Here is a 23,785-nt window from a genome sequence, read left to right as displayed (position 1 = left end):
GCCATTAATGGGCAATGTCTAATTGACTCAACAACCAAAAACATATTTTTAGCTTAGTTAATTAACCACAAAATCTGTTATTTCTGTTTGTTTTTTTAAATCAAAGTTAGCTGCCTAACTCATTTATCCTGCGTTGTTGTATAACCCTCTGGTTGTGGCATGCACAATTTCAAGTATTTGCAAATGAACACTTATGGAGAATAACAACTGAGTGATCAAAAGTAATAATTTTAAGGGAGGTTGTTTAGCCACACTTAGGTACCTTGAGTTTGTTTAGGCCTACAAATCTTATGCACGTGCAATATCCCCACTCCCACAGCCCATGATGACATTGGCCTGGCACGACTGTTCTTGATGGTTAGTTAAGGAATGTACTCACATATGCACATTCTATGAAGTAGGCTATGTACTTATATCAGTTTTGAGATGACACTTTATGGTATTTACTTGGAGATTGTGGTACAATGTGTACTTTCTACTAACAATACTTCAAAGAATTCAACAAGTGGTAACTGCATGGTGCCTAGTGGTGCATGTTTTAATGAATCTCAAATAAACAATAGGTCATTATTGTATCATTACAATTTCATCATATACTTAAAGTAAATATCTGGTCATTTCTTTAGCATACAGTGGATATGTATTGCGCGACATACTTTTAGTTTTGCACGAAAAGATGCCCTTTGATATGGTTACAGATACCCATCAGTTGGTTTTAAAGCCCAAATATACTGTGCTACAAAATATTACATGGAATGTATGGTGTGTGTAAAAAAAGAAGAAGAAAAAAGGCCATGACTGAGAATAACATTGACTCAATGGCACAAATCATCCTCTATGACTGAGTAATATTAGAAAGACACACAGATGGCATGAGAAAAATTATTCTAAACATGTCAAGCAGCACCATAGCTCCACTGATAATGCCCCTCATAGGGATGGTCTCTCCTCAGTCAACCTAAAAGTGAAGTAATGCGTAGAATGAATCAAGTCTGCCACCTAGTGGGATGTTATCACTTAATGAAGAAAGAACATTAGAACCAATCGTCTGACAGTTATATTAAAACAAAGGTATCTAGTWTGAGATTTGGGTATAGCTTTGAGAATAGTGAGTTTATGCAAATGGCCTGAGTTAGCACCGATTCCCAATGCTGGCATGCCTGGACATCAGCTGCTCCTATCCAGCGTGACTCATCAGCACAAACCATAAAGGGGCTGTAAAATAGCATCAAGGATGTACAGAACGTTGTACAGTTCATGGGAGTTTAGGTGCTTCTGAGAACAAAATTATTTACCAGAATTTAGAGTTCTTCAGTGTTAGTTTAGCACTACTCCAATTTGATAATTCCAGTCTTGCACCACTGAAATGTCAACTAATAAATTACAATTTTAGTGACAAGGTTAATTTTCTGGTCTATAAAATGTACATAATTTCACTCCTTTAATAAATGCACTACTAAAGCTTCAATGCTTTTATTTGAGGTTATAACTTCCATGACTGATTTGAGACAACATTGCACAGGTTCATTGATAGTTGCTTCCATTCTGATGTTGGCTTCCTATAATTGAACATAGCAACCGTTTTTTTTTTTAAGTGCAAATCTCCACAGATAACCGTAAAAAAAAAAACGCTGCACATTTGTCCAACTTTAAAATATTTATTTTCAAAAATACAAAACAAGCAAAATATATACACACTATTAAAATAGAATATATTTAATACAAAATATATACAGCTGCTGAGGTCATTAGAAAGGGGGAAGTCCTTGCCTGACAACTCACCCCAAATGTAATTCTGAGGCCGGAAGCCGTGCTTTGTGAGGATTCTGAATGGTCACTAGCTAGCAACAACGAAAAGAGTTGCCATGTGGGGAATCGTAGGTGGCTCTTTTCAGCTAGTTTTATCTTGTTCTTGATACCATGTCTTGAGGTTTGACTGATTTCATGTCAATGCTAAGATGGCAAAAATTCACTAGCTAACCAACAACTAATGTATGAAGAGACAAGTGCTCATTGCTTATTTAAAACAAATACATTTGCACATCGAGACTAGTTTACATGTCAACAATCGAAGCCAACCGTGTCTGTTTTGCCCCATAGTCGCACACACACGTTGGTTGTGGTTGTTGCCAAACAACCAATGAGTCTATTGATCGCTACATACGTTCAGTCTGAAACTGCCATCCTAGAAGTTGTTTGTCTGACTTCAAAATGAAGGCCTTTCTACAAAACAAATATATCAGCGATTGGATCGTCTAACAAAGAGTATCAAAGTTGATGACATCATGTAGGCCGGCGCTGGCCCAACCCATCGGTTTCTGGGACCAATCAGAATGTGTTTGCATTCTAGAGGGGGGGAGGGGGGGGGGGGGGGGGCGGCAAACCCAGACTCATGGTGGACAAGAAACATCAGTTGGCCAGAGTGATGTGGATGGGTAGCCAGGCAAGAAAAGTTCTATCTTGTCCTTTTGTCCTTAATAGTGTAGTGAAGGACCAACGGTTGAGCCTGGAATAAAAATACCCAATTAATTACATATGTCTCAAGTGATCCTACGTGAACATAAATCCAACTAATCTGAAGAAACTCCCAAATCAATTATAACCCTGTTACAAGATTTGAGGTAATTTGAGATCAAATACAGGTAAGTCAAAAAGTATTTTCTCTTCTCGCACTACAATTCATTATTTGGATTTATGAAGGAAGATGTACAGTGAGATCAGTGTCAGCATGATTTTACTTTTTAAATATGTATGCACTCTTATGTTTAATTATTGTGTGAGACAAAATGTCTTACCCCCAAACAATGTCGTTTTCTAAGTAACATACAATGACTTTCTTCTTGTGCTAGAAAACATGTTTGAATTGAGAGTAATATTGCCATAGACATTGTATAATTTGAAGTCACTACAGAATATTGATTTGGAATATTATTTATTTCCTTAAATCCAACAATGCCGTTTCCACCGCAGAACGTCCAAATGGAAAAAGAAAGTTCAAGTGTAAAGGAATTCAGTATGAAATTGTTGGCTCAACTTGGAGGTACCTTGCCAAACCAGTGAGAGATCCACAGCCGTTTCATGGTCATGTGATCTGGAAGGGACTCATTATTGAACAACATCTGGATCTGTGATGAAATGGAGACCACACAGTGAGGACAAAACATGACAACTGGTCCTGGGTCAACTGTACAAGCGCACATATATTCCACTTCCAATTCTCTGAAACATTCACATACTCAAAATACAACTAACTTGTGTATAATATTCAAAGCACTCGACTGAAAAGTTGCACAACAAGGGATTACCTAATAGGCTACACTTTTGTAGTCATAGGACATGGTTCCTGTGTTGTAGTTTTGGACTGTTTGCAAATAGGTACACTGCACATGTAATGTAAAATGGTGCTGATATGTCCCTCTTAAACAATCAACTGACCTGGTGCTTCTCCACATTCAGTCGATGACATAGCACTTTACGCAGGTGTCTCACCTCAGCTCGGACCGAGCAGCGCACAAACTTCTGCTGCAGAGACGAGGCAGAGCAACATTACTACAACTCCAATTCCACACGTGATTACAGAATTAAAAACGGAAATACCAAGAAATGTGTGGGCAATTCTATTAGGGACTGACAGATACTCAAATTAAATACAATTGCAAAAGCAATTGAGGGAAGCATTGCTTTTGGAGACCCGATCCAAACAGAACAGACCACTGCAAGTTAAACTAACAGACCTCTGGTGGCATGTGGTTCCATTCCACATACAACTTACTTGAAGAGTCAGTTTGGTCTTATCTTTTTTTTCAGAAAGAGATGAACTGTAGGGACAAGAGAGTACATGATTAAGCATGAAACACTGGGAGGGATTTTAAGGGGCATTTTGAATGGACAGAATTTCAGGAAACATTTGTGACGGGATTTTCATTTTAAAATGTGAAATTTACCGGCTATATCTAATAGAAACCCATTTGAATGCCACCGTGTGAAGGTTAAGCTCGTTTTTTTTGGAGTGCTCACTGCCAATCAGTGGTGTAGTGGAGGGTATATGCAGGTATAAGCTGTATACCCAGTTATTTTTCAGTGGGTATTGCATACTCCTTAATCCCCACAATGTGTGTCAAAGTAGTGTAGGTATACGCTGTATCAATTAACAAGGCTGATGGAACAAGATCAGAATATTCAGCTTAAAATGTTGATAATTATTTCTTAAAAGTTTTAGGCGCTGCAATGTATTCGCCAAGTATTTAGACCCCTTGACTTTCCACATTGTTACATTACAGCCTTATTCTAAAATTGATTTTTTTTTTTTWWYCYYMAATCTACACACAATACCCCATAATGACAAAGCAAAAACAGAAATACCTTATTTACATAAGCATTCAAACCCTTTGCGACAAGACTCAATTGAGCTCAGGTGCATCCTGTTTCTAGAACTTGGAGTCCACCTGTGGTAAATCCAATTGATTGAACATGATTTAGAAAGGCACACACCTGTCTATAGAAGGTCCCACAGTTGACAGTTCATGTCAGGGCAAAAACCAAGCCATGAGGTTGAAGGAACTGTCCGTAGAGCTCCGATACAGGATTGTGTCGAGGATCAGATCTGGGGAAGGGTATCAAACRATTTCTGTAGCATTGAAGAACCCCAAGACCACATTGGCCTCCATTCTTAAAATGGAAGAAGTTTGGAACCACCAAGACTCCTAGAGTTGGCTGCCCAGACAAACTGAGCAATCGGTGGAGAAGGGCCTTGGTCAGGGAGGTGACCAAGAACCCAATGGTCACTGACAGAGCTCCAGAGTTCCTCTGTGGAGACGGGAGAAGCTTCCAGAAGGACAACCATCTCAGCAGCACTCCGCCAAGCAGGCCTTTATGGTAGTGGCCAGATAGAAGCCACCGAAAGGAAGACCACGATGAATAAGATTCTCTGGTCTGATGAAACCAAGATTGAACTCTTTGGCCTGAATGCCATCATGCTGTGGGGACATTTCAGCGGGAGGGACTGGGAGACTAATCAGGATCGAGATTAACAGAGAAAAGTACAGAGACATACTTGATGAAAACCTGCTCCAAGAGTGTTCAGGTCCTCAGACTGGGGCGAAAGTTTACCTTCCAACAGGACAACCCTAAGCACACAGCCAAGAGAACGCAGGAGTGGCTTCGGGACAAGTCTCTGAATGTCTGAGTGGTCCAGCCAGAGCCCAGACTTGAACCCGATCAAACATCTCTGGAGACCGGAAAATAGCTGTGCAGTGACGCTCCCCATCCAACCTGACAGAGCTTGAGAGGATCTGTAGAGAAGATTGTGAGAAACTCCAAATACAGGTGTGCCAAGCTTGTAGCGTCATACCCAAGAAGACCAGAGCCTGTAATCACTGCCAAAGGTGCTTCAACAAAGTACTGAGTTACGGGTCTGAATACTTATGTAAATGTGATTTCACAATTAATTTTTTTATACATCGCAAACATTTCTAAACCTGTCTTTGCCTTGTCATTATGGGGCATTGTGTGTTAATTCATGGGCAGATAGAAACATCCCTTTGAAATTTTGAAAGAGGCGAGATAAAGAACTACCGTGAGTTGCTAAAATGACTAGGATAATACCTTTGGCTGCTAGACAATGAAAGAAAACCCATAGTACATGAACACATGAGGAAGTCTTCATCAAATAATTGCCATCACATTTCTGTCTTTTTGGTTACAGGCTACTTTGAAGCAAAGTAAGACATGCCTCATGAAGTAAAACGTCCAGGTTTCAACAGCATATTGACAAGCCAGCAGGACACCTGCCTTTTGCATGGTAGGCTATTATAGCTCAAATCATTGTCACCAGTTTACAAAACATCATAAAATACTTAAACACTTCTGCCCGTCACACTGACTCACTGGCGCAGGAAACTCTGCAGGCCGGTACCAGTTGAAATGTTAGCGAGAGCTCAAGACAGACAGGCAGAGTACATAGATGATACGATTGAAAGACAATCTGAACCAATTTCCATGCAGAGCCAAYGCAAACAGGATATATTCTAGGGTGGCAATGTTTTTATTTGTTGGCTTTTATGTATTTTTATTGGACAATAGTTGGCAATTACCGGAAACACTGAGGGGGGGGATGTAGAAACAAAAAACTGAATTTAAGCACTAAGTATCAGTGATAATCCACCTGCGGTCTGAGAATAGACAGTAGGCTACTTACTGTAGTTGTCAAGACATGGCACGAAAGCTTACCTTTGCCTCTCTAGACAAAGCGAGACCTGCTCGTCATATCTGTAGAAGTGGGCCTTGGAATGGTCAAAGCTGGTAAAAGGTAATCCTGCATCTGGTATGGAGTCTAGGGGTGACACACAGATACCATGTAAAAGTAGAAGCTGTAGATTCACAAAACATGAAAAATCTAATTAAAATCTAAAGGCTTACCTTCCCCAGACGGTTGGACAACTCTCTCAAGCCCACGCGACTGATAGAATTCCTTTATTCTCTTGTCTTCACCTGTTTACAAAGAACAGAAAATAAGGACCTTAGAAATACTACCACGTAAAATAAAAAAATATACATTTTTATCAAGCTAAATTGATAATGTAATGACGCAGGTGTTTAAGTAACACTGTTACACTAGTTCTCATTGTATGAGAACTTATCAAATTAGATGATTAGGAGTTAAGAGCTTTTTTCCCTAAGTAAACAGGAGAAACAATAAAACCATTAAAGTACTATGTAACAAAAATCAGAACAAATATTATTGTATGAATTTCAATGTACTTACTTTCTTGAAGTCCTGGAACCAGTTTGTAGACAATGTCTTGCATCACTCTATCCAATTTCAGGTTCAATAAAGGCTGGGTTTCATGGATCTTTATGTTGCACATTGGACAATACTTGCTGGTTTGGAGGTATTTCACAATACAACTTTTACAGACTGAAATAGAAGCAGAAGAGACATTGGCCATTAATGTCCCTGAAAAAGGAGGTTCTTTTATAATAACATTAAAATGCACTATACAAACTTATATTACTATGTACACTACATGACAAAGTATGTGGACACCTGCTCGTCAAACATTTAATTCCAAAATCATGGGCATTAATATGGAGTTGGTCCCCCATTTGCCACTATAACAGCCTCCACTCTTCTGGGAAGGCTCTCCACTAAATGTTGGAACATTGCCGCTGGACTTGCTTCCAGTCAGCCACATGAGCATTAGTGAGGTTGGGCACTGATGTTGGGGGATTATGCCTTGCTCACAGTCGGCATTCCAATTCAACCCAAAGGTGATCGATGGGGTTGAGGTCAGGGCTCAGTGAAGACCAGTCAAGTTCTTCCACACTGATCAAAATACATTTCTGTATGGACCTCACCTTGTGCACAGGGGCATTGTTATGCTTTAAAAGGAAAGGGCCTTCCTCAAACTTGCCACAAAGTAGGAAGTGTAGAATGTCATTGTATGCTGTAGCGTTAAGATTACCCTTCACTGAAACTAAGGGGCCTAGCCCAAATCATGAAAAACAGCCCCAGACCATTATTCCCCCTCCAACAAACTTTACAGTTGGTACTATGTATTTGAGCAAATAGCGTTCTCCTGGCATCCACCAAACACAGATTTGTCTGTCGGACTACCAGATGGTGAAGCTTAATTCATCACTGCAGAGAATGCGTTTCCACTGCTCCAGAGTCCAATGGGGGCAAGCTTTACACCACTCCAGCCGACACTTGGCATTGCGCATGGTGATCTTAGGCTTGCGTGCAGCTGCTCGGCCATGGAAGCCCATTTCACATGAAGCTCCCAACGAACAGTTATTGTGCTGATGTTGTTTCCAGAGGCAGTTTGGAACTCGGTAGTGAGTGTTGGCGATCCCATTCTGTGAGTGTGTGGCCTACCACTTCATGGCCGACTTGTTGTTGCTCCTAGACATTTCCACTTCACAATAACAGCACTTACAGTTGAGCAGAGCAGCTCTAGCACGGCAGAAATTTGATATACTGACTTGTTGGAAAGGTGGCATCCTATGACCGTGCCATGTTGAAAGTCACTGAGCTCTTCAGTAGGCCATTCTACTGCCAATGTTTGTCTTTGGAGATTGCATGGCTGTGTGCTCGATTTTATACACCCGTCAGCAACAGTTGTGACTGAAATTACCGAATCCATTAATTTGAAGGGTGTCCACATATACTTTCGTTATTATAGTGTTACTGCACTTTTGAAACTAGAAACATAAGTATTTCGCTGTACTTGTAAATCTGTGTACGAGACCAACAAACTTTGATTTGTACGCATTCACAGGCAGTAAGAAGGCTAGTTCACAAGTCTATAAAAGTTTGCCTATTTCTTAGAGGTAACGTCATAAGCCAAAACATAGAAAACACAGGCTAGGCCCACTTACATGTATGCAGACACTCGGTAATAGTTGTGGCATCGATGAAGTACCCAGCACAGAGATAACACACTATGTGCTCGTTCAGGTCTTTGATCTTCAACTTCACTTCCTCCTGCAACAATATTAAGTTGCTATTGAAATCTCAAGAATATAAAGTATCCCATGCAGTTTCGTTACATTGTTGCTACTTGGTGTAAAAGTAAATAAATAGCAGAATGATGATATTCTAGAGGAGCCTGGTGAGTTCATTCGAATAACATTGTCGATTGCGCGTGCTCTTTTCCACTACTTTGAGCAGGTGGGTGTGTCAGGTGACTGCAACATTGTACCTAGTTATGATTGCTAACACAATAGCAAATAAGTGTAGCATCTAACCTTACGTTATATCTTTATAAAGTTATAGTTAGCAACCCAGTACGCTACACACGGAATTGCAAATATTGGACACAGGTAACGTTAAGACAGTCACTTTACAAGCAAGGTTTGACAAGCCCGTCACGAGAAGCTAGCTAGCCTAGCAAACACAATTAGCTGCTACTAGTTAATAAGTGTAAGAACTAACATCAGTCAAAATATTTTATCCATGCAAAACGCACATTAGTATTTTAACAAACAATGCACCGCGTTTCTGGTGTACAACGGGGGGAATGGGTAGTTTGAAGGGTACACATTTGCACGAATTACCTGCATTAGCTGCCCAGAACAACAACACGAGTAGACTTCTTCCACACACACGCCTGCGCACACATGGTAGGCAGCTCTCTCCCCATCACTTAGGGACGGGAGAAAGCGCTCGCATTGCTGCCTTTCCTCGTCGTAACTAGTTATGCGGCTAGATCCAGCTCTGATCAACTCAAACAATTCTCACTGGTCTAAAGAGTCCGAAATTAATTGGTACCTACCTCATTTCGTAACGGGTCGAGCTTATATACGGACTGGAGTTGATTTCTTAGCCGCATAGCTATCGCCATTGGCCCTTGCTCCGCCATCTTTGGGAATTATTCGTATTTCCGGGTGGAAGGAGTGTGTTCAAGAGCATGCTCCAAGTCCGTTCTGTGGCTGAATTTCAATCATCTTTCATCGTGTCCTGCCCTCTAATCCTTCACTCGCTTCCTACTCTGTTTTCTCACTCGCGCACTACTCAAAACTATGTGTTAAGTATTTTAATGAATAACACCTCGAAAAATACTAAACTAAAAGCAGAACACAAATTACAGAACGGTTAGTCCTGTTACTCAACTTGCATTTCTTAGCATACAGCTTCTCATGATGGGTTGTACGCTGCGTGTAGGACAAAGCTATACTACTTCCAATAATAAATAATATTTGCATGGAGAAATTAAGTAGGCCTACTAGTGACAGCACTGGCACCTTCTATGACATAAGAGCCATATGGCTTACTGTTGGGCTCACACAGAAAAGTCTTTGAATAGTCTTGAATGGTAGGCTCTGTGCTACCTGTCTCTTGTCAGTAGATGGCACTGGAAGCATACGAGTCAATATTGTTAGACAACAGCAACATTTATTGGGTAGAAATTGTCCATATAAATAGTTTTTCACGTTAGTTGTTGGCCAACATCTTAGTTTGGAGATTGCAATCACCACTACGGTTATAGAGCATAGGCAACTCATCCACAGGGGTAGGCTACACTGTGACATATTTAGAAGAGATGGTGTTCTCAGTAACAACAGTCCTAGTTATAAAACTATATCAATTATGTCCTTAAATTTAACCAATTGTCCCTTAGGTGAATCTTTAGAGATCACCACTACATATTGCCTTTTAAAAGATGTCATTTGTACCATATGGAATGATATTGTATGGTCACTTTGAGCGCAGGTTTGCTGTGACAAGTTTCAGAGAAGTAGCATCTATAAAAATTTAAAAATCATGTAAGTTAACTTTTGAGTCGCTCCTTCATTGATGGAAAGTGCTCTGGGCTGTCTTGAACGTTTATTTAGAATTTGTAGTGAAATCCCCCAGTGGCTTTCTATCTGTGCACCACCCAAATGTTGTCTTGAACAAAAGCTCATGTTGTCTCACCCTTTGAAGCACCTTGTTCTTTGGTAAGCCAATGGAATATACGCATGCAGTGTCTTTTGCACCCCATTTGGTGCAATGTCAAAAAGCTGTAGGCCTAATAGCTGCATTTAATTGATTCTGGAAATATGTACATGATTTACACATAACACGTTTTACGTTTACAGCGGAATTTTACTGAAGGTTTAAAAAGGTTTCTAAAGTTAGAATTTTACAATGCAGAGTAAGACGTACAAAATAGTCACACAAGAGGAATAAAATATATAGCTCCGTTATTGTGTATTCTATTCCTCTTGTGTCACTATTATTATTATTTTTTAACTGCATCGTTGGGAAGGGTTCGTAAGCAAGAATTTCAAGGTTAAGTACACCTGTTGTATTTGGCACATGTGACAAATACAATTTTATTTTATTTTATTTGCAGAGGCCCACTCACATCATATAACATATATAACATATATCATATAACCTGTCTAAACTGTGTTCTGGACCTGAAAAGGAAAGACGAGTATCCACCAGATCCAGATTTGATCCAGTCAATCTAAATTGGGAGATGGCAAGAAGAGGACAAGCGGTACTTAATTCTTGGCAGCCCTATGTGGTTGAAAAGCCGTCGTGATCAGCCTCGCTTCACTGAGCCTTTATAGTCGGCCTTGTGTACCCACTGTCTGCCGTTCCCTCTTGCTGTGTAATGTCTTATCTATAAGGCCTGCTAGGTCAGTGCTTATCTGATTGACAGAGCTTTTGACTCCATGCAATATACAAATTACCTGAGGGCCCGGAGACAGGAGATCACAGTATGGCAAAACATGTCAGCCAGGAGAGATAGGGATGGGAAGAGAGAGAGAGATGTCAGAGAGGGCGCACTGAGCCTTTCATTTATTCTCATTACTTCACGTAGGACATAGACAATGGGGCCCTTTTTTTCTTGGACAGTCTGTAAATCCGCTTGACTTCTCAGCCCTTTTATTTGAAATTATGAGTTTATCTGATTCAAACACCTGCCAGGCAAGACGGAGAGGTCCAAAGATGAAACACCATCCATATAAGTGCACCGTGTGTAACATGTCACCCAACAATTTGCATGGCAGGATGTAATAGATAATAAATAGGTTTATAGACAAATATCATGGTTAGAAAATCAAGACTATAGTTGGCAGGAAATACAGTGCACCTTTATTTCTGATTTGACATATGAAACGGCTAGTTCAGGTGTGCACTGTAGTAAGGCATTGGCTCAGAAAGAGGAAACATGTTTGTTGTTGAGATAGCACTAGAACATAGCCTGCAGCACATCGTTGAGTGTGGGGTCTCGTCTCCCAATTGAATATTTGCTTTAAATTAGTATCGTGGAATGTCAACGTCCTCATCAAAACAGGAAAGAATCCTCCAACGTTGCACACTGAATCAATTGACTGACATCCAATAACTGATAAAGACTCAGTCCTGGACGGCCTGTGCCAAAAACAGCCAAACAAACATTCTGCGGGGGAATCTGCGCTCTGCCATGCCAAAACGAGGCCCCGTCCCAACCGGGGCACATAGGTTTTTTTTTTAAATCCCCGGCCCTCTCGGAGCAATCAGAGCATGCAGGGGTGGGCGTGGCTTTTGTCTCCGCTGCTCCCCGCAATTGGCCGCCAAGTGGCAAGCTAATGGCGAACGCCCCCAGGCAGCGCTCCAAAACCCCCAGGCAGCACTCCAAAGGCTGTTTTTGAAGTGGAGGGCAGAATGGATGATGTAGTTCAAGGCCCTTTAGGCCTTCCTGGCAGGAAACTCACAGCACGTTGTCTACTACGTACTCTTAGAACATACATGCTCTTTTGGTGGGTATATATAGCCTATTAGCTCATTGGTCAACCAAGCAGGGCTGAGTAGTCATATCTGATTGTAATCCTTGACAAGCAGCCCTGTCTCTGCAAAGTTCCAGGTAGGTGGATGAGTGTGTGTGCAAGTGTGTGAATTTAGTGAGTGAATGAGTGAGTAGCTTTCTGCCACTGAGTCCTGAGGGACCAGTGGACTTGCTAAACTTCAAACAAGCCTATAGAAAGGTTGGTAGTTCAGCAACAAAACCAAAGCGTGCGCCACTATGGGGCACAACAGACAGGGTTGGCTAGGATTGTTGACAACATATAAACTATATATTGTCTCCAAATGTCTATTGAAAACATAAATACATTTTGCACATTGAGAACTTGTTGTCTCTCAAATACATCGTTACAGGGGTTGGTTAGCTAGCTAGCTAGCGAATTTGAGCCATATTAGCATGGACATGAAATCAGTCCAAACATCTCAAAACAAGACATGGTATTAAGAACAAGATGAAACTAGCTGAAACCAGCCACCTATGATTCCCCACATGGCAGCTTCTGGTCATTCTTGTTAGCTAACTGACCGTTCAGAATCATAACAAAGCACTGTTTCCGGACCCATCGATGTGCGCGCATCATTTTCATGACGGTGTCAGCCAACCTGTCTATTGGCTGTGTTTTTGTTCGTTTTCTCTCTAGTGGAGGACCTAGTAGAGTACCTAGTAGGAGGACCTAGTGCAGCAACACTTTGCCATTGTTTTCTGATTTCTCTGGCTCGTGTGTGAAACCCCAGAACTCCCCAAATCTATTTTTCCCTCTTCCTCATCTTTCCCTTCTGGGCCTCTTACCTCCCTTACATGAAGGGAGTAGGTTGTCTCTCACAATCAGTTCTTGATAAGGTGATTTGTTACATGTGCCCAGAGTTCATCAACAATTCCTCATCGAACAGAATTACACCCCTGCGTTGCAAAAGTCACAAACTCATTTCTCCACGGTTATCTGGGAGCGTTGTGCTTGTTGACCATCTAAGGTATTGCAGCATTTCAGCAGGTGTTATGCTATAATAATCATGTCATGGTGAAAGTTTGGTATTTACAGTAAATATCACTTCAATGCCATTGTGTCCAGCGTGCACTAGACAAGGCCAACAGAGGACTCACAGCATCACCTCTCTTTCGTAAAACCCCAAAAGGAACAGGCATCACACTTCCCATCTGCTGTATCTCCACACGGAGAACCTTCTCAATTACCCCACACCCATCTTATCTTCACAGACATTTAAGAGGATGGGGGGCCGAGGGAAAACATGCTCGACACAGAACCTGAAGGAGCAGCAGCCAAATCCCAGGCAGCATGCAGGTTGAGCAGAACACGGTTACTCACCTAGCCCAATTACGTTGCGCTGACGCGTCCAGATAATCGGCACATCAAAGCGTGCAGAATCACAGAGACGCCCCCCCCAAAAAAAAATATTTGGGAGCTTGGCTAAGAGATAACGGCAGTCCTTTGATGCTGCACGAGCCAGTAGCTGTAGCCTAGCACATTATTTTCTTTATGGCCTCCCGTAAAGAACTTTGATGGGGTTTTAAAAAAAGGGCCCTTATTGCCTGCACTGTGTCAATAATGGAATTGTTTTGGAGACATGTATTCTCTCTGTCTCATCTTCTCTCTTGTCCCTGCATGCAGGCTGTCTTTCATCTTGTTTCAGTATCTCCTTCCGTAGCATGCAACTGGCTGCTGAGAGCCATCGCCGGCCCTGCCACTTAAAACTCCTTAAGGAGAAATTACAATTTCCCATCACTCTTTGTGTTTTCCAGTATGCACACTTCTAATTCCATTAAAAGTGTGCATACTTCAGCTCACAGATTTCCATCATTCTCATTGTTCGTGTCATTTCATTCACATTCAGACTCGATGATTGATATTGACAATGCAATTAAGCAACCTTAGAGTCATAGGAGTTAATAAACATCAACACACATTTACTTCTTTATTTATTTTACTCAAGGGTGAGCAAGCCGATTTGCCCATTAATCTCAATAGCGACATGACAGCATAGCCCAATTTTTTTATTCTGTTCTCAAATGCATGGACAGGTGTTATAAGGTGAACCTGACCACTGTGTCTGCCCCACCACACCACAGTGCAAAATGAAGAAATCGTTAGAGCCTTTTATAACTGTTCTGGCAAAAAAAAAGCAGCCACTTGAAATAATGACAGGGAATCACAGGCTAAGTGGTGGGAGATCAAAAGCAGGAATTCTTGGGTAATCTGGTGGTGTTGCAAATCTTGGGTAATCTGGCTGCCTTGTCCCCACTGTTTGACATCTATTTACTGTATGAAAGGGAATGGTGCCATCAATTATGGCCCCGCAGTGCTTTTGTTTACTTTTGCCCAGGCCTGAGTGCGGGGCCTGCTTTGGTGAACTATAGATCCCCTTGTTTGCTCTTCGCAGGCAGAGGTGTGTGCCTCTGCGTGCTCTGCTCGCCCTTGGCTTTAGGGTGGGGGCTTGCAGGGGGATGGGGGGCTTCCTGTGGTATGGGAAGAAGGGAGATTAGGGCTAGAGGTTCGACTAGCGAGACAGACTGTTTGTTCTGCGTTGAAATGTGAAAACGGAGGGCTTTGCTCACCTACGACTCACACACCTTGCTGTTTGGGTGTCTGGTGTTATTATAGTGGGATCTCTGACAACTAAACACACAAAGTGGGTACTTTAGATAACAATTGACAGTGTATATATTTTTAAGACAATATTTCTAGTTTGTCTTCTCCCTAGTCATAAATCTACCATTAATATATCTCTATATTCGCTTGGAGTTCTTAGGAAACTATGCACTATTTAGTTTTTTATGTATTATTTCTTACATTGTTACCCCAGGAAATCTTAAGTCTTACTACATACAGCTGGGAAGAACTATTGGATATAAGAGCAACATCAACTTACCAACATTACGACCAGAAATATGACTTTCTTCCTGAAGCGGACCACCACCCAGAACCACCACCTCTGTTCGGACCACCACCCAGAACAATGGATCTCATTCCAGTAGTCGACCCAAAACAACGGCGCCGCAGAAGGGGCAGACGAAGCGGCCACCTGGTCAGGCTCCGTAGACGTGCACATCGCCCACCGTTCCCGAGTATACTATTAGCCAATGTCCAGTCTCTTGACAACAAGGTAGACGAAATTCGAGCAAGGGTTGCCTTCCAGAGAGACATCAGAGATTGTAACATTCTCTGTTTCACGGAAACATGGCTCTCTCGGGATATGTTGTCGGAATCGGTTCAGCCACCGGGCTTTTCCATGCATTGCGCCGACAGAGATAAACACCTCTATGGGAAGAGGAAGGGCGAGGTTAATGCTTTATGATTAACGACTCACGGTGTAATCATAACAACATACAGGAACTCAAGTCCTTCTGCTCAACCGACCTAGAATTCTAGGTCGGTTATAGTCACAGCTGTGTACATTCCCCCTTAAGCGGACACCAAGACGGCCAGCAAGGAACTTCACTGGACTATATGCAAATTGGAAACCATATATCCTGAAGCTGCATTTATTGTAGTTGGGGATTTTAACAAAGCAAATTTGAGAACAAGGCTACCTAAATTCTACCAGCATATTGATTGGGCTACGCGCATGGGCAATACTCTCGACCACTGCTACTCTAACTTCCGCGATGTATACAAAGCCCTCCCCCGCCCTCCCTTCGGAAAATCTGACCACGACGCCATCTTGCTCCTACCGTCTTATAGGCAGAAACTCAAACAGGATGTCCCAGTAATGAGAACCATTCAACGCTTGTCCGACCTATCGGAAGCCACGCTTCAAGATTGTTTTGATCACATGGACTGGAATATGTTCCGGTCAGCCTCAGAGAACAACATCGACCTATACGCTGTCTCGGTGAGTGCGTTTATGAAGAAGTGCATTGGAGATGTTGTACCCACTGTGACTATTAAAACCTACCCTAACCAGAAACTGTGGATGGATGGCGGCATTCACGAAAAACTGAAAGCGCGATCCACTGCATTTAACCATGGAAAGAGGTCTGGGAATATGACTAAATATAAATAGTGTAGTTATTCCCTCCGCAAGGCAATCAAACAAGCGAAATGCCAGTACAGGGATAAGGCGGAGTTGCAATTCAATGGCTCAGACACAAGACGCATGTGGCAGGGTCTATTGGAAATCACAGACTACAAAAAGAAAACCAGCCACGTCACGGACACCGACGTCACGCTCCCAGACAAAAGAAACACCTTCTTTTCCCGCTTTGAGGATAATACAGTGCCACCGTCACGGCCCGCTAACAAGGACTGCCCCACCCCCCTCTCCTTCTCTGTGGCTGACGTAAGTAAACCATTTAAATGTGTTAACCCTCACAAAACTGCTGGCCCAGATGGCATCCCTAGCCGCATCCTCAGAGCATGCGCAGACCAGCTGGCTGGTGTGTATACGGACATATTCAATCTATCCCTTTCCCAGTCTGTTGTCCCCACATGCTTCAAGATGGTTACCATTGTTTCTGTACCAAAGAAGGCGAAGATAACTGAACTAAATGACTACCGCCCCGTAGCACTCACTTCTGTCATCATGAAGTGCTTTGAGACTAGTCAAGGATCATATCACCTCCACTTTACCGGCCACCCTAGACCCACTTCAGTTTGCATACCGCCCCAACAGGTCAACAGACAATGCAATCGCCATCACACTGCACACTGCCCTATCCCATCTGGACAAAAGGAATATCTATGTAAGAATGCTGTTCATTAACTACAGCTCAGCAATCAACACTATAGTATCCTCCAAGCTCATCATCAAGCTGGAGGCCCTGGGTCTCAACCCCACCCTGTGCAATTGGGTCCTGGACTTTCTGACAGACCGCCCCCAGGTGGTTAAGGTAGGAAACTACATCTCCACTTCGCTGACCCTCAACACTGGGGTCTCACAAGCGTGCGTGCTCAGCCCCCTCCTCTACTCCCTGTTCACCCTCCAGCTCAATCATCAAGTTTGCAGACGACACAACAGTAGTGGGCTTGATTACCAACAACGACGAGACAGCCTACAGGGAGGAGGTGAGGGCACTCAGAGTGTGGTTTCAGGAAAACAACCTCTCACTCAACATCAACAAAACAAAGGAGATGATCGTGGACTTCAGGAAACTGCAGAGGGAGCACCCCCCTATCCACATCGAAGGGACAGCAGTGGAGAAGGTGTAAAGTTTTAAGTTCCTCGGCATACACATCACAGACAAACTGAAATGGTCCACCCACACAGACAGTGTGGTGAAGAAGGCGCAACAGCGCCTCTTCAACCTCAGGAGGCTGAAGAAATTTGGCTTGTTACCCAAAACCCTGACAAACGTTTACAGATGCACAATCGAGAGCATCCCGTCGGGCTGTATCACAGCCTGTTACGGCAATTGCACCTCCCTCAACCGCAAGGCTCTCCGGAGGGTGGTGCGGTCTGCACAACGCATCACCGGGTGCAAACTACCGGCCCTCCATAACACCTACAGCGCCCGATGTCACAGGAAGGCCAAAACGATCATCAAGGACATCAACCACCCGAGCCACTGCCTGTTCACACCGCTAACATCCAGAAGGCGAGGTCAGCACAGGTGCATCAAAGCTGGGACCGAGAGACTGAAAAACAGCTTCTATCTCAAGGCCATCAGACTGCTAAACAGTAATCACTAACTCAGAGAGGCTGCTGCCTACATTGAGACCCAATCACTGGCCACTTTAATAAATGTATCACTAGTCACTTTAAACAAAGCCACTCTAAATAATGGCACTTTAATAATGTTTACATATCTTACATTACTCATAATTCCATGTATGTACTGTTTTTTATACCATCTACTGCACCTTGCCTATACCGCACAGCCATCGCTCATCCATATACTTACATGTACATATTCTCATTCACCCCTTTAGCGCTGTGTTTTTTAGTAGTTGTTGGGGAATTGTTAGATTACTTGTTAGATATTACTGCACTGTAGGAACTAGAAGCACAAGCATTTCGCTACACTCTTATTAACATCTGCTAACCATGTGTATGTGACAAATAAAAATTAGATTTGATTGATTTATACGATTTTAATACAGACAAACAGATAGAAGGCATGGCAATGAGGCATGTGAAAGAAAGTTTAAACAAAACAATTTGCTATTGCTCAAAGCCTATTTGATCCAAAGAAGAAAGCAGGAATTTGTACTTGCGGGCTGGATCTTTGTTCTGTGTGTGCATGTGCAGCGTGGCTTGGCACCGAGCTAAAATGGTGGAACACTGGAGAGGACAACCTGTGCGCAACAGTGGCCAAATTTACGAGCTAATGGAGAACTTGTGAGTCAAGAGCCTTTAATATCCTGATAGGTGGGTGGATCAAAGTTATGATCTGATTAAAGGGACCAGGACAAAAGGAGGCTGGTAAATATTTGGACAATGGATTCTTTCAGAAGCTTGCCTTGGTTGTTTTTTTGTTCATGGACAGGAGTTATAGTGCCCTATATTATGATGACGTAAGAGATATGATTAAAATGCTTCATAGTGCAGACCCTGGAGCATTGTGCTTTGTGGCATTTTCAGAATTTCTCTCAAGTCAGCCATTCAGTATGAAGGTATTATTTGAAACTGTGTTTTACTACTACTGTTATGAAGAGTCAAAGTAAAGAAGATGATGCCAAGGTTGCATCATAGTGACCACCAGGGTTTAGACAAAACATCCCACCCCGTCTCCCATACCTCCCAGACTCTCATCCTCTGATTTTTTTCTAATGATCACCTCCCTTGAGTCTGTCCAAGTTCCCCCAGCACACACACACCCTTCCCATGTGTGCAACTTCTGGCCCGAGAAGAAGCTTCGGAGCAGCCTAGGGGCTCTCTGCTCTCCCTGCCCCGGCCACAGAGATGATGAGGTAATCTGATGCAACCTCATTTTCCCTCAAATTGCACCTCTGATCAGCGCAGTGTTTCCTGCCACAATCAGACTGACCCCAAGTCCTCATCAGAAACGACTGAGGGGAAAATGTCGAACAAAGACCACTTAGGCTAAAGAGAAGAGAGTTTAGTCGAAAGAGAGACTTTCTTAAAAGTGATCTCCCATCAAGTCTTGGGGCTCTCCTTTTCACGTCACCTTCTCTGGGCTGATTGCAGGAGGACTGAGGTCCGGCTCCATGTAGTGGAGATTTGAAGATGTGTGTGGTTGATCTGGAGGGTGTATGACCTCAGAGGCGTCATGGCCATAGGGGGCACATAGGCACGTGCCCAACCTCATAACTAGCTACCAAGAAGCCATTTCAGGCTATCAATTAAGTTAGAGTAGCTAGGGGGGGGGGGGGGGGGGGTTGGATAGTTGAGTGGGTGGATTGTGTTTTAAAATGCAATAAAACTTTTTTTGAAAAAAAGAGTGACTGAATTCAGCCAATCAATGAAAGAGGCTGAAAAATGTGATTGCCGTAAGAAGTCTCCTTTTTCTATATCCTATTCATGTTCTTCAATTAACTGCACCATCACTAATAAAAACAGTAACATTTTCCCCATATTGGAATGGGGATCAACTGCAGAAGCCCTGTTCTTTGCACTGAACCATGAAGACTGTGACCAGATTGACTAGGACTGGACTTTGATCAAACACAGACTGCTGAAAAGTTCACATAGTTTCTGGACTAGTAAAAGTCTTTTCTAATGCTTTTATCAGTTAATGGCTGTAATGACAGGATGGCTGTAATGACAGTTGCATATTTCTGCAAGAGGGAACAAATCATCACTAGACATCAAGCTTTGTGATTTCTGCCTGTAAATGAAAAGTGCTATACAAATAAAATGTATTATTACGGGTTACAAATGGTAAATTACCACATATATGGAAGTAAACTTGAAACAATTGCTTTTTTCTTTACTTTTGTTACTTTATTCACATAGCGAACAATTTGCTGTAAACAATCCAAATACCTCAGTGTGATAAACTGTGGTCTGTCGTCTGAGCTGTGCCTTTCCCAATGCATGGATTTTCACATTTATCTGCTGAGCTGCTCAATCAGTCATAGCAATGTGTGAAGAGCACAGCGCCCATGGAGATAGGGGTCTATATATCAAGAGACAGATTTGTGGTGATGTGAGGAACTGGTGGTGTTTAACCAATTAGAGCCAAGTGTCTAGGACGGGGCTTTGAGGAGATAACAGTGTCTAAGGCAGTTGAAAGAGCCCAGTGAGCTCCATATCTCTATTGTTGCCGGAGGGTAGTATGACTCCTAGAGTTAGATATGACCTTCAAATATCACCCAGCCTAGCAGGAAACCTCAATAGTGATAAATCAAATAAGTGCATCTGTAATGATTACTCATTGAAAACCAAACATTTAGATTTGAATCGATGCATGCATTTTCTCTGCACAGCGGAAATGTTATTTTTGCGCAATGCTGTGCAGTGTTCAACTGAATTCCATCCCTCTGGCGATGCAGCTGAAAGACACTTGTGGCAATGCTTACTGGATGAAAAAGCAGCTGTGCCACTCCCCATACAAATAAACAACAGATTGACATTTTTGAGAAAATATACTAATTACAAGACCTGAACACACACACACCCACACACTCTGAGGACATCATGCACCTGCTCCTTTTCTTTGACTAGGGTGCAGGACAGAAACAGTGCAGGTATCAGCTACAGCGGTCTGCTGATTATCATTATGATCATCACAGTGGACTTGAGCAGAGACACTCCTTCGTGTGAGGCCCTGGGTAGGATACTAAGCTCATTCATCACCTAAACGCAGAACCCTCACACTGTAAATCGAACTCGGTCATATTTCATTTGCGCAGCGCTCTAGGCCAAATGTCTCCCATTTGAGTCAGTTTGATATATGAGTGTCCGTGTGTTCCAGACACATGTACCCTTCATATCAAATCAAATCAAGCTGTATTTATAAAGCACATTTCAGATACAGAATGCAACGCTATGTTCTTCACTGCAAAGAAAAACAAATAAAAAACAATGAAACAATGAAAAACAAGCTAATTGGAAATGTAATGGTTGGAATTTTAAATCAGTGAGTATTTCTCTAGTGCTGCACCCGTTAAGGAGACAGGGAAGAAGAAACACATTTTTAACAGGAGTGTAATGCCGGGGTTTTTAGTGTTGGCTGGCGGTGGTGATGATACCAGTAACATTTGAGTTATGAATAGTCTCATGTTCTCTGAAAATCTGCTACAAATCTTCTATATGGGTGTATTTTTTATGTTTTATGAACAAGTTGTAAACAACCTGATTCTAGATAATCCTATAGACTTTCAGTTGGGCTCAATGGAATATAACATATTCTCTTGTAGATGTAGATGTTAGTAATGTCATAATGGATACAACACCGGAAATGGCTCTGTGCTCTGGGCTTTCTCAATTGCCATTTTTTAAGTGATATGGAATTGGTTCACTCTTCACCAGCAGGTGGCAATGCAAAGTAATAGCTTGCAGTTCATATATATATATATAAACTCAGCAAAAAAACAAATGTTCTCTAACTGTCAACTGCGTTTATTTTCAGCCATCTTAACATGTGTAAATATTTGTATGAACATAACAAGACTCAAAAACTGAGACATAAACTGAACAAGTTCCACAGACATGTGACTAACAGAAATGGAATAATATGTCCCTGAACAAAGGGGGGGGGGGGGTCAAAATCAAAAGTAACAGTCAGTATCTGGTGTGGTCACCAGCTGCATTAAGAACTGCAGTGCATCTTATCCTCATGGACTGCACCAGATTTGCCAGTTCTTGCTGTGAGATGTTACCCCACTCTTCCACCAAGGCTACTGCAAGTTCCCGGACATTTCTGGGGGGAATGGCCCTAGCTCTCACCCTCCAATCCAACAGGTCCCAGACGTGCTCAATGGGATTGAGATCCGGGCTCTTCGCTGGCCATGGCAGAACACTGACATTCCTGTCTTGCAGGAAATCACGCACAGAACGAGCAGTATGGCTGGTGGCATTGTCATGCTGGAGGTTCATGTCAGGATGAGCCTGCAGGAAAGGTACCACATGAGGGAGGAGGATGTCTTCCCTGTAACACACAGCGTTGAGATTGCCTGCAATGACAACAAGCTCAGTCCGATGATGCTGTGAAACACCGTTCCAGACCATCACGGACCCTCCACCTCCAAATCGATCCCGATCCAGAGTACAGGACTGTGTAACGCTCATTCCTTCGATGATAAACGCAATTCCGACCATCACCCCTGGTGAGACAAAACCGCGACTCGTCAGTGAAGAGCACTTTTTGCCAGTCCTGTCTGGTCCAGCGACRGTGGGTTTGTGCCCATAGGCGACGTTGTTGCCGGTGATGTCTGGTGAGGACCTGCCTTACAACAGGCCTACAAGCCCTCAGTCCAGCCTSWCTCARCCTATTGCGGACAGTCTGAGCACTGATGGAGGGATTGTGCGTTCCTGGTGTAATTCGGGCAGTTGTTGTTGCCATCCTGTATCTGTCCCGCAGGTGTGATGTTTGGATGTACCGATCCTGTGCAGGTGTTTTTACACGTGGTCTGCCGCTGCGAGGACGATCAGCTGTCCGTCCTGTCTCCCTGTAGCGCTGTCTTATGCGTCGCACAGTATGGACATTGTAATTTATTACCCTGGCCCCATCTGCAGTCCTCATGCCTCCTTGCAGCATGCCTAAGGCACATTCACGCAAATGAGCAGGGACCCTGGGCCTCTTTAGTGTGTCCTAAGTTTTCATAACTGTGAAATTAATTGCCTACCGTCTGTAAGCTGCTAGTGTCTTAACGATCGTTCCACAGGTGCAAGTTCATTAATTGTTTATGGTTCATTGAACAAGCATGGGAAACAGTGTTTAACCTTTTACAATGAAGATCTGTGAAGTTATTTGGATTTTTACGAATTATCTTTGAAAGACAGGGTCCTGAAAAAGGGACGTTTATTTTTTTGCTGAGTTTTGTACCGGTCAAAAGTTTGGACACACCTACTCATTCAATGGTTTTTCTAATAATAGTGAAGATATAAAAACTATGAAATAACACATATGGAATCATAAACGAACCAAAAAAGTGTTAAACAAATATATTTATATTTGAGATTCTTCAAAGTAGCCACCCTTTGCCTTGATAACAGCGTTGCACACTCTTGGCATTCTCTCAACCAGCTTCATGAGGTAGTCAACTGTAATGAATTTCAATTAACAGGTGTGTCTTGTTAATTTGTGGAATTTCTTTCCTTCGTAATGCGTTTGAGCCTATCAGTTGTGTTGTGACAAGGTAGGGGTGGTATACAGAAGATAGCCTTATTTGGTAAAAGACCAAGTCCATATTATGGCAAGAACAGCTCAAATAAGCAAAGAGAAACAACAGTCCATCATTACTTTAAGACATGAAGGTCATACAATTTGAAGGTCATACAATCCATACAATTTCAAGAACTTTAAAAGTTTCTTCAAGGGCAGTCGTAAAAACATTCAAGCGTTATGATGAAACTGGCTCTCATGAGGACCGCCACAGGAAAGGAAGACCCAGAGTTAACTCTGCTGCAGAGAATAAGTTCATT

At 42.5% G+C, this 23,785-nt stretch overlaps 1 protein-coding gene across 5 annotated transcripts; it reads right to left on the bottom strand.

The window, feature by feature from the left end:
• Nucleotides 1–1,638: 1,638 nt before the first annotated feature.
• On the bottom strand, nt 1,639–9,539 carry pcgf1 (polycomb group ring finger 1). 5 transcript variants are annotated; one of them, XM_023990118.2, is made up of 9 exons: nt 9,276–9,539; nt 8,380–8,482; nt 6,764–6,916; nt 6,418–6,489; nt 6,229–6,331; nt 3,773–3,818; nt 3,436–3,522; nt 3,045–3,125; nt 1,639–2,506 (listed from the first exon to the last, which is right to left on the bottom strand). In XM_023990118.2, exons 1-9 carry the CDS (start codon nt 9,360–9,362, stop codon nt 2,456–2,458), a joined length of 783 nt encoding a protein of 260 aa, XP_023845886.1. In that variant the 5' UTR covers nt 9,363–9,539; the 3' UTR covers nt 1,639–2,455. The 5 variants fall into 5 exon arrangements, with proteins under 5 accessions (XP_023845886.1, XP_070300333.1, XP_023845885.1 ...); XM_070444232.1 differs by having other exon boundaries at nt 8,380–8,489; nt 9,277–9,536; XM_023990117.2 differs by having other exon boundaries at nt 8,380–8,485; nt 9,276–9,530.
• Between the last annotated feature and the right edge of the window lie 14,246 nt (nt 9,540–23,785).

Source organism: Salvelinus sp. IW2-2015, linkage group LG6.2 (genome assembly GCF_002910315.2).
Source record: "Salvelinus sp. IW2-2015 linkage group LG6.2, ASM291031v2, whole genome shotgun sequence".
Lineage (NCBI taxonomy): Eukaryota > Metazoa > Chordata > Actinopteri > Salmoniformes > Salmonidae > Salvelinus > Salvelinus sp. IW2-2015.
This window is presented reverse-complemented; position numbering and strand designations above follow the sequence as displayed.

Excerpts from the sequence above, each read along its gene's own strand:
- pcgf1 (XM_070444232.1), bottom strand. The coding sequence starts at position 9,362 with ATGGCGGAGCAAGGGCCAATGGCGATAGCTATGCGGCTAAGAAATCAA. Across the intron at positions 3,126-3,435 it reads TGAATGTGGAGAAGCACCAG|ATCCAGATGTTGTTCAATAA; the intron begins GTCAGTTGATTG and ends ATTTCATCACAG. Across the intron at positions 2,507-3,044 it reads TCTCTCACTGGTTTGGCAAG|GCTCAACCGTTGGTCCTTCA; the intron begins GTACCTCCAAGT and ends TTTTTATTCCAG.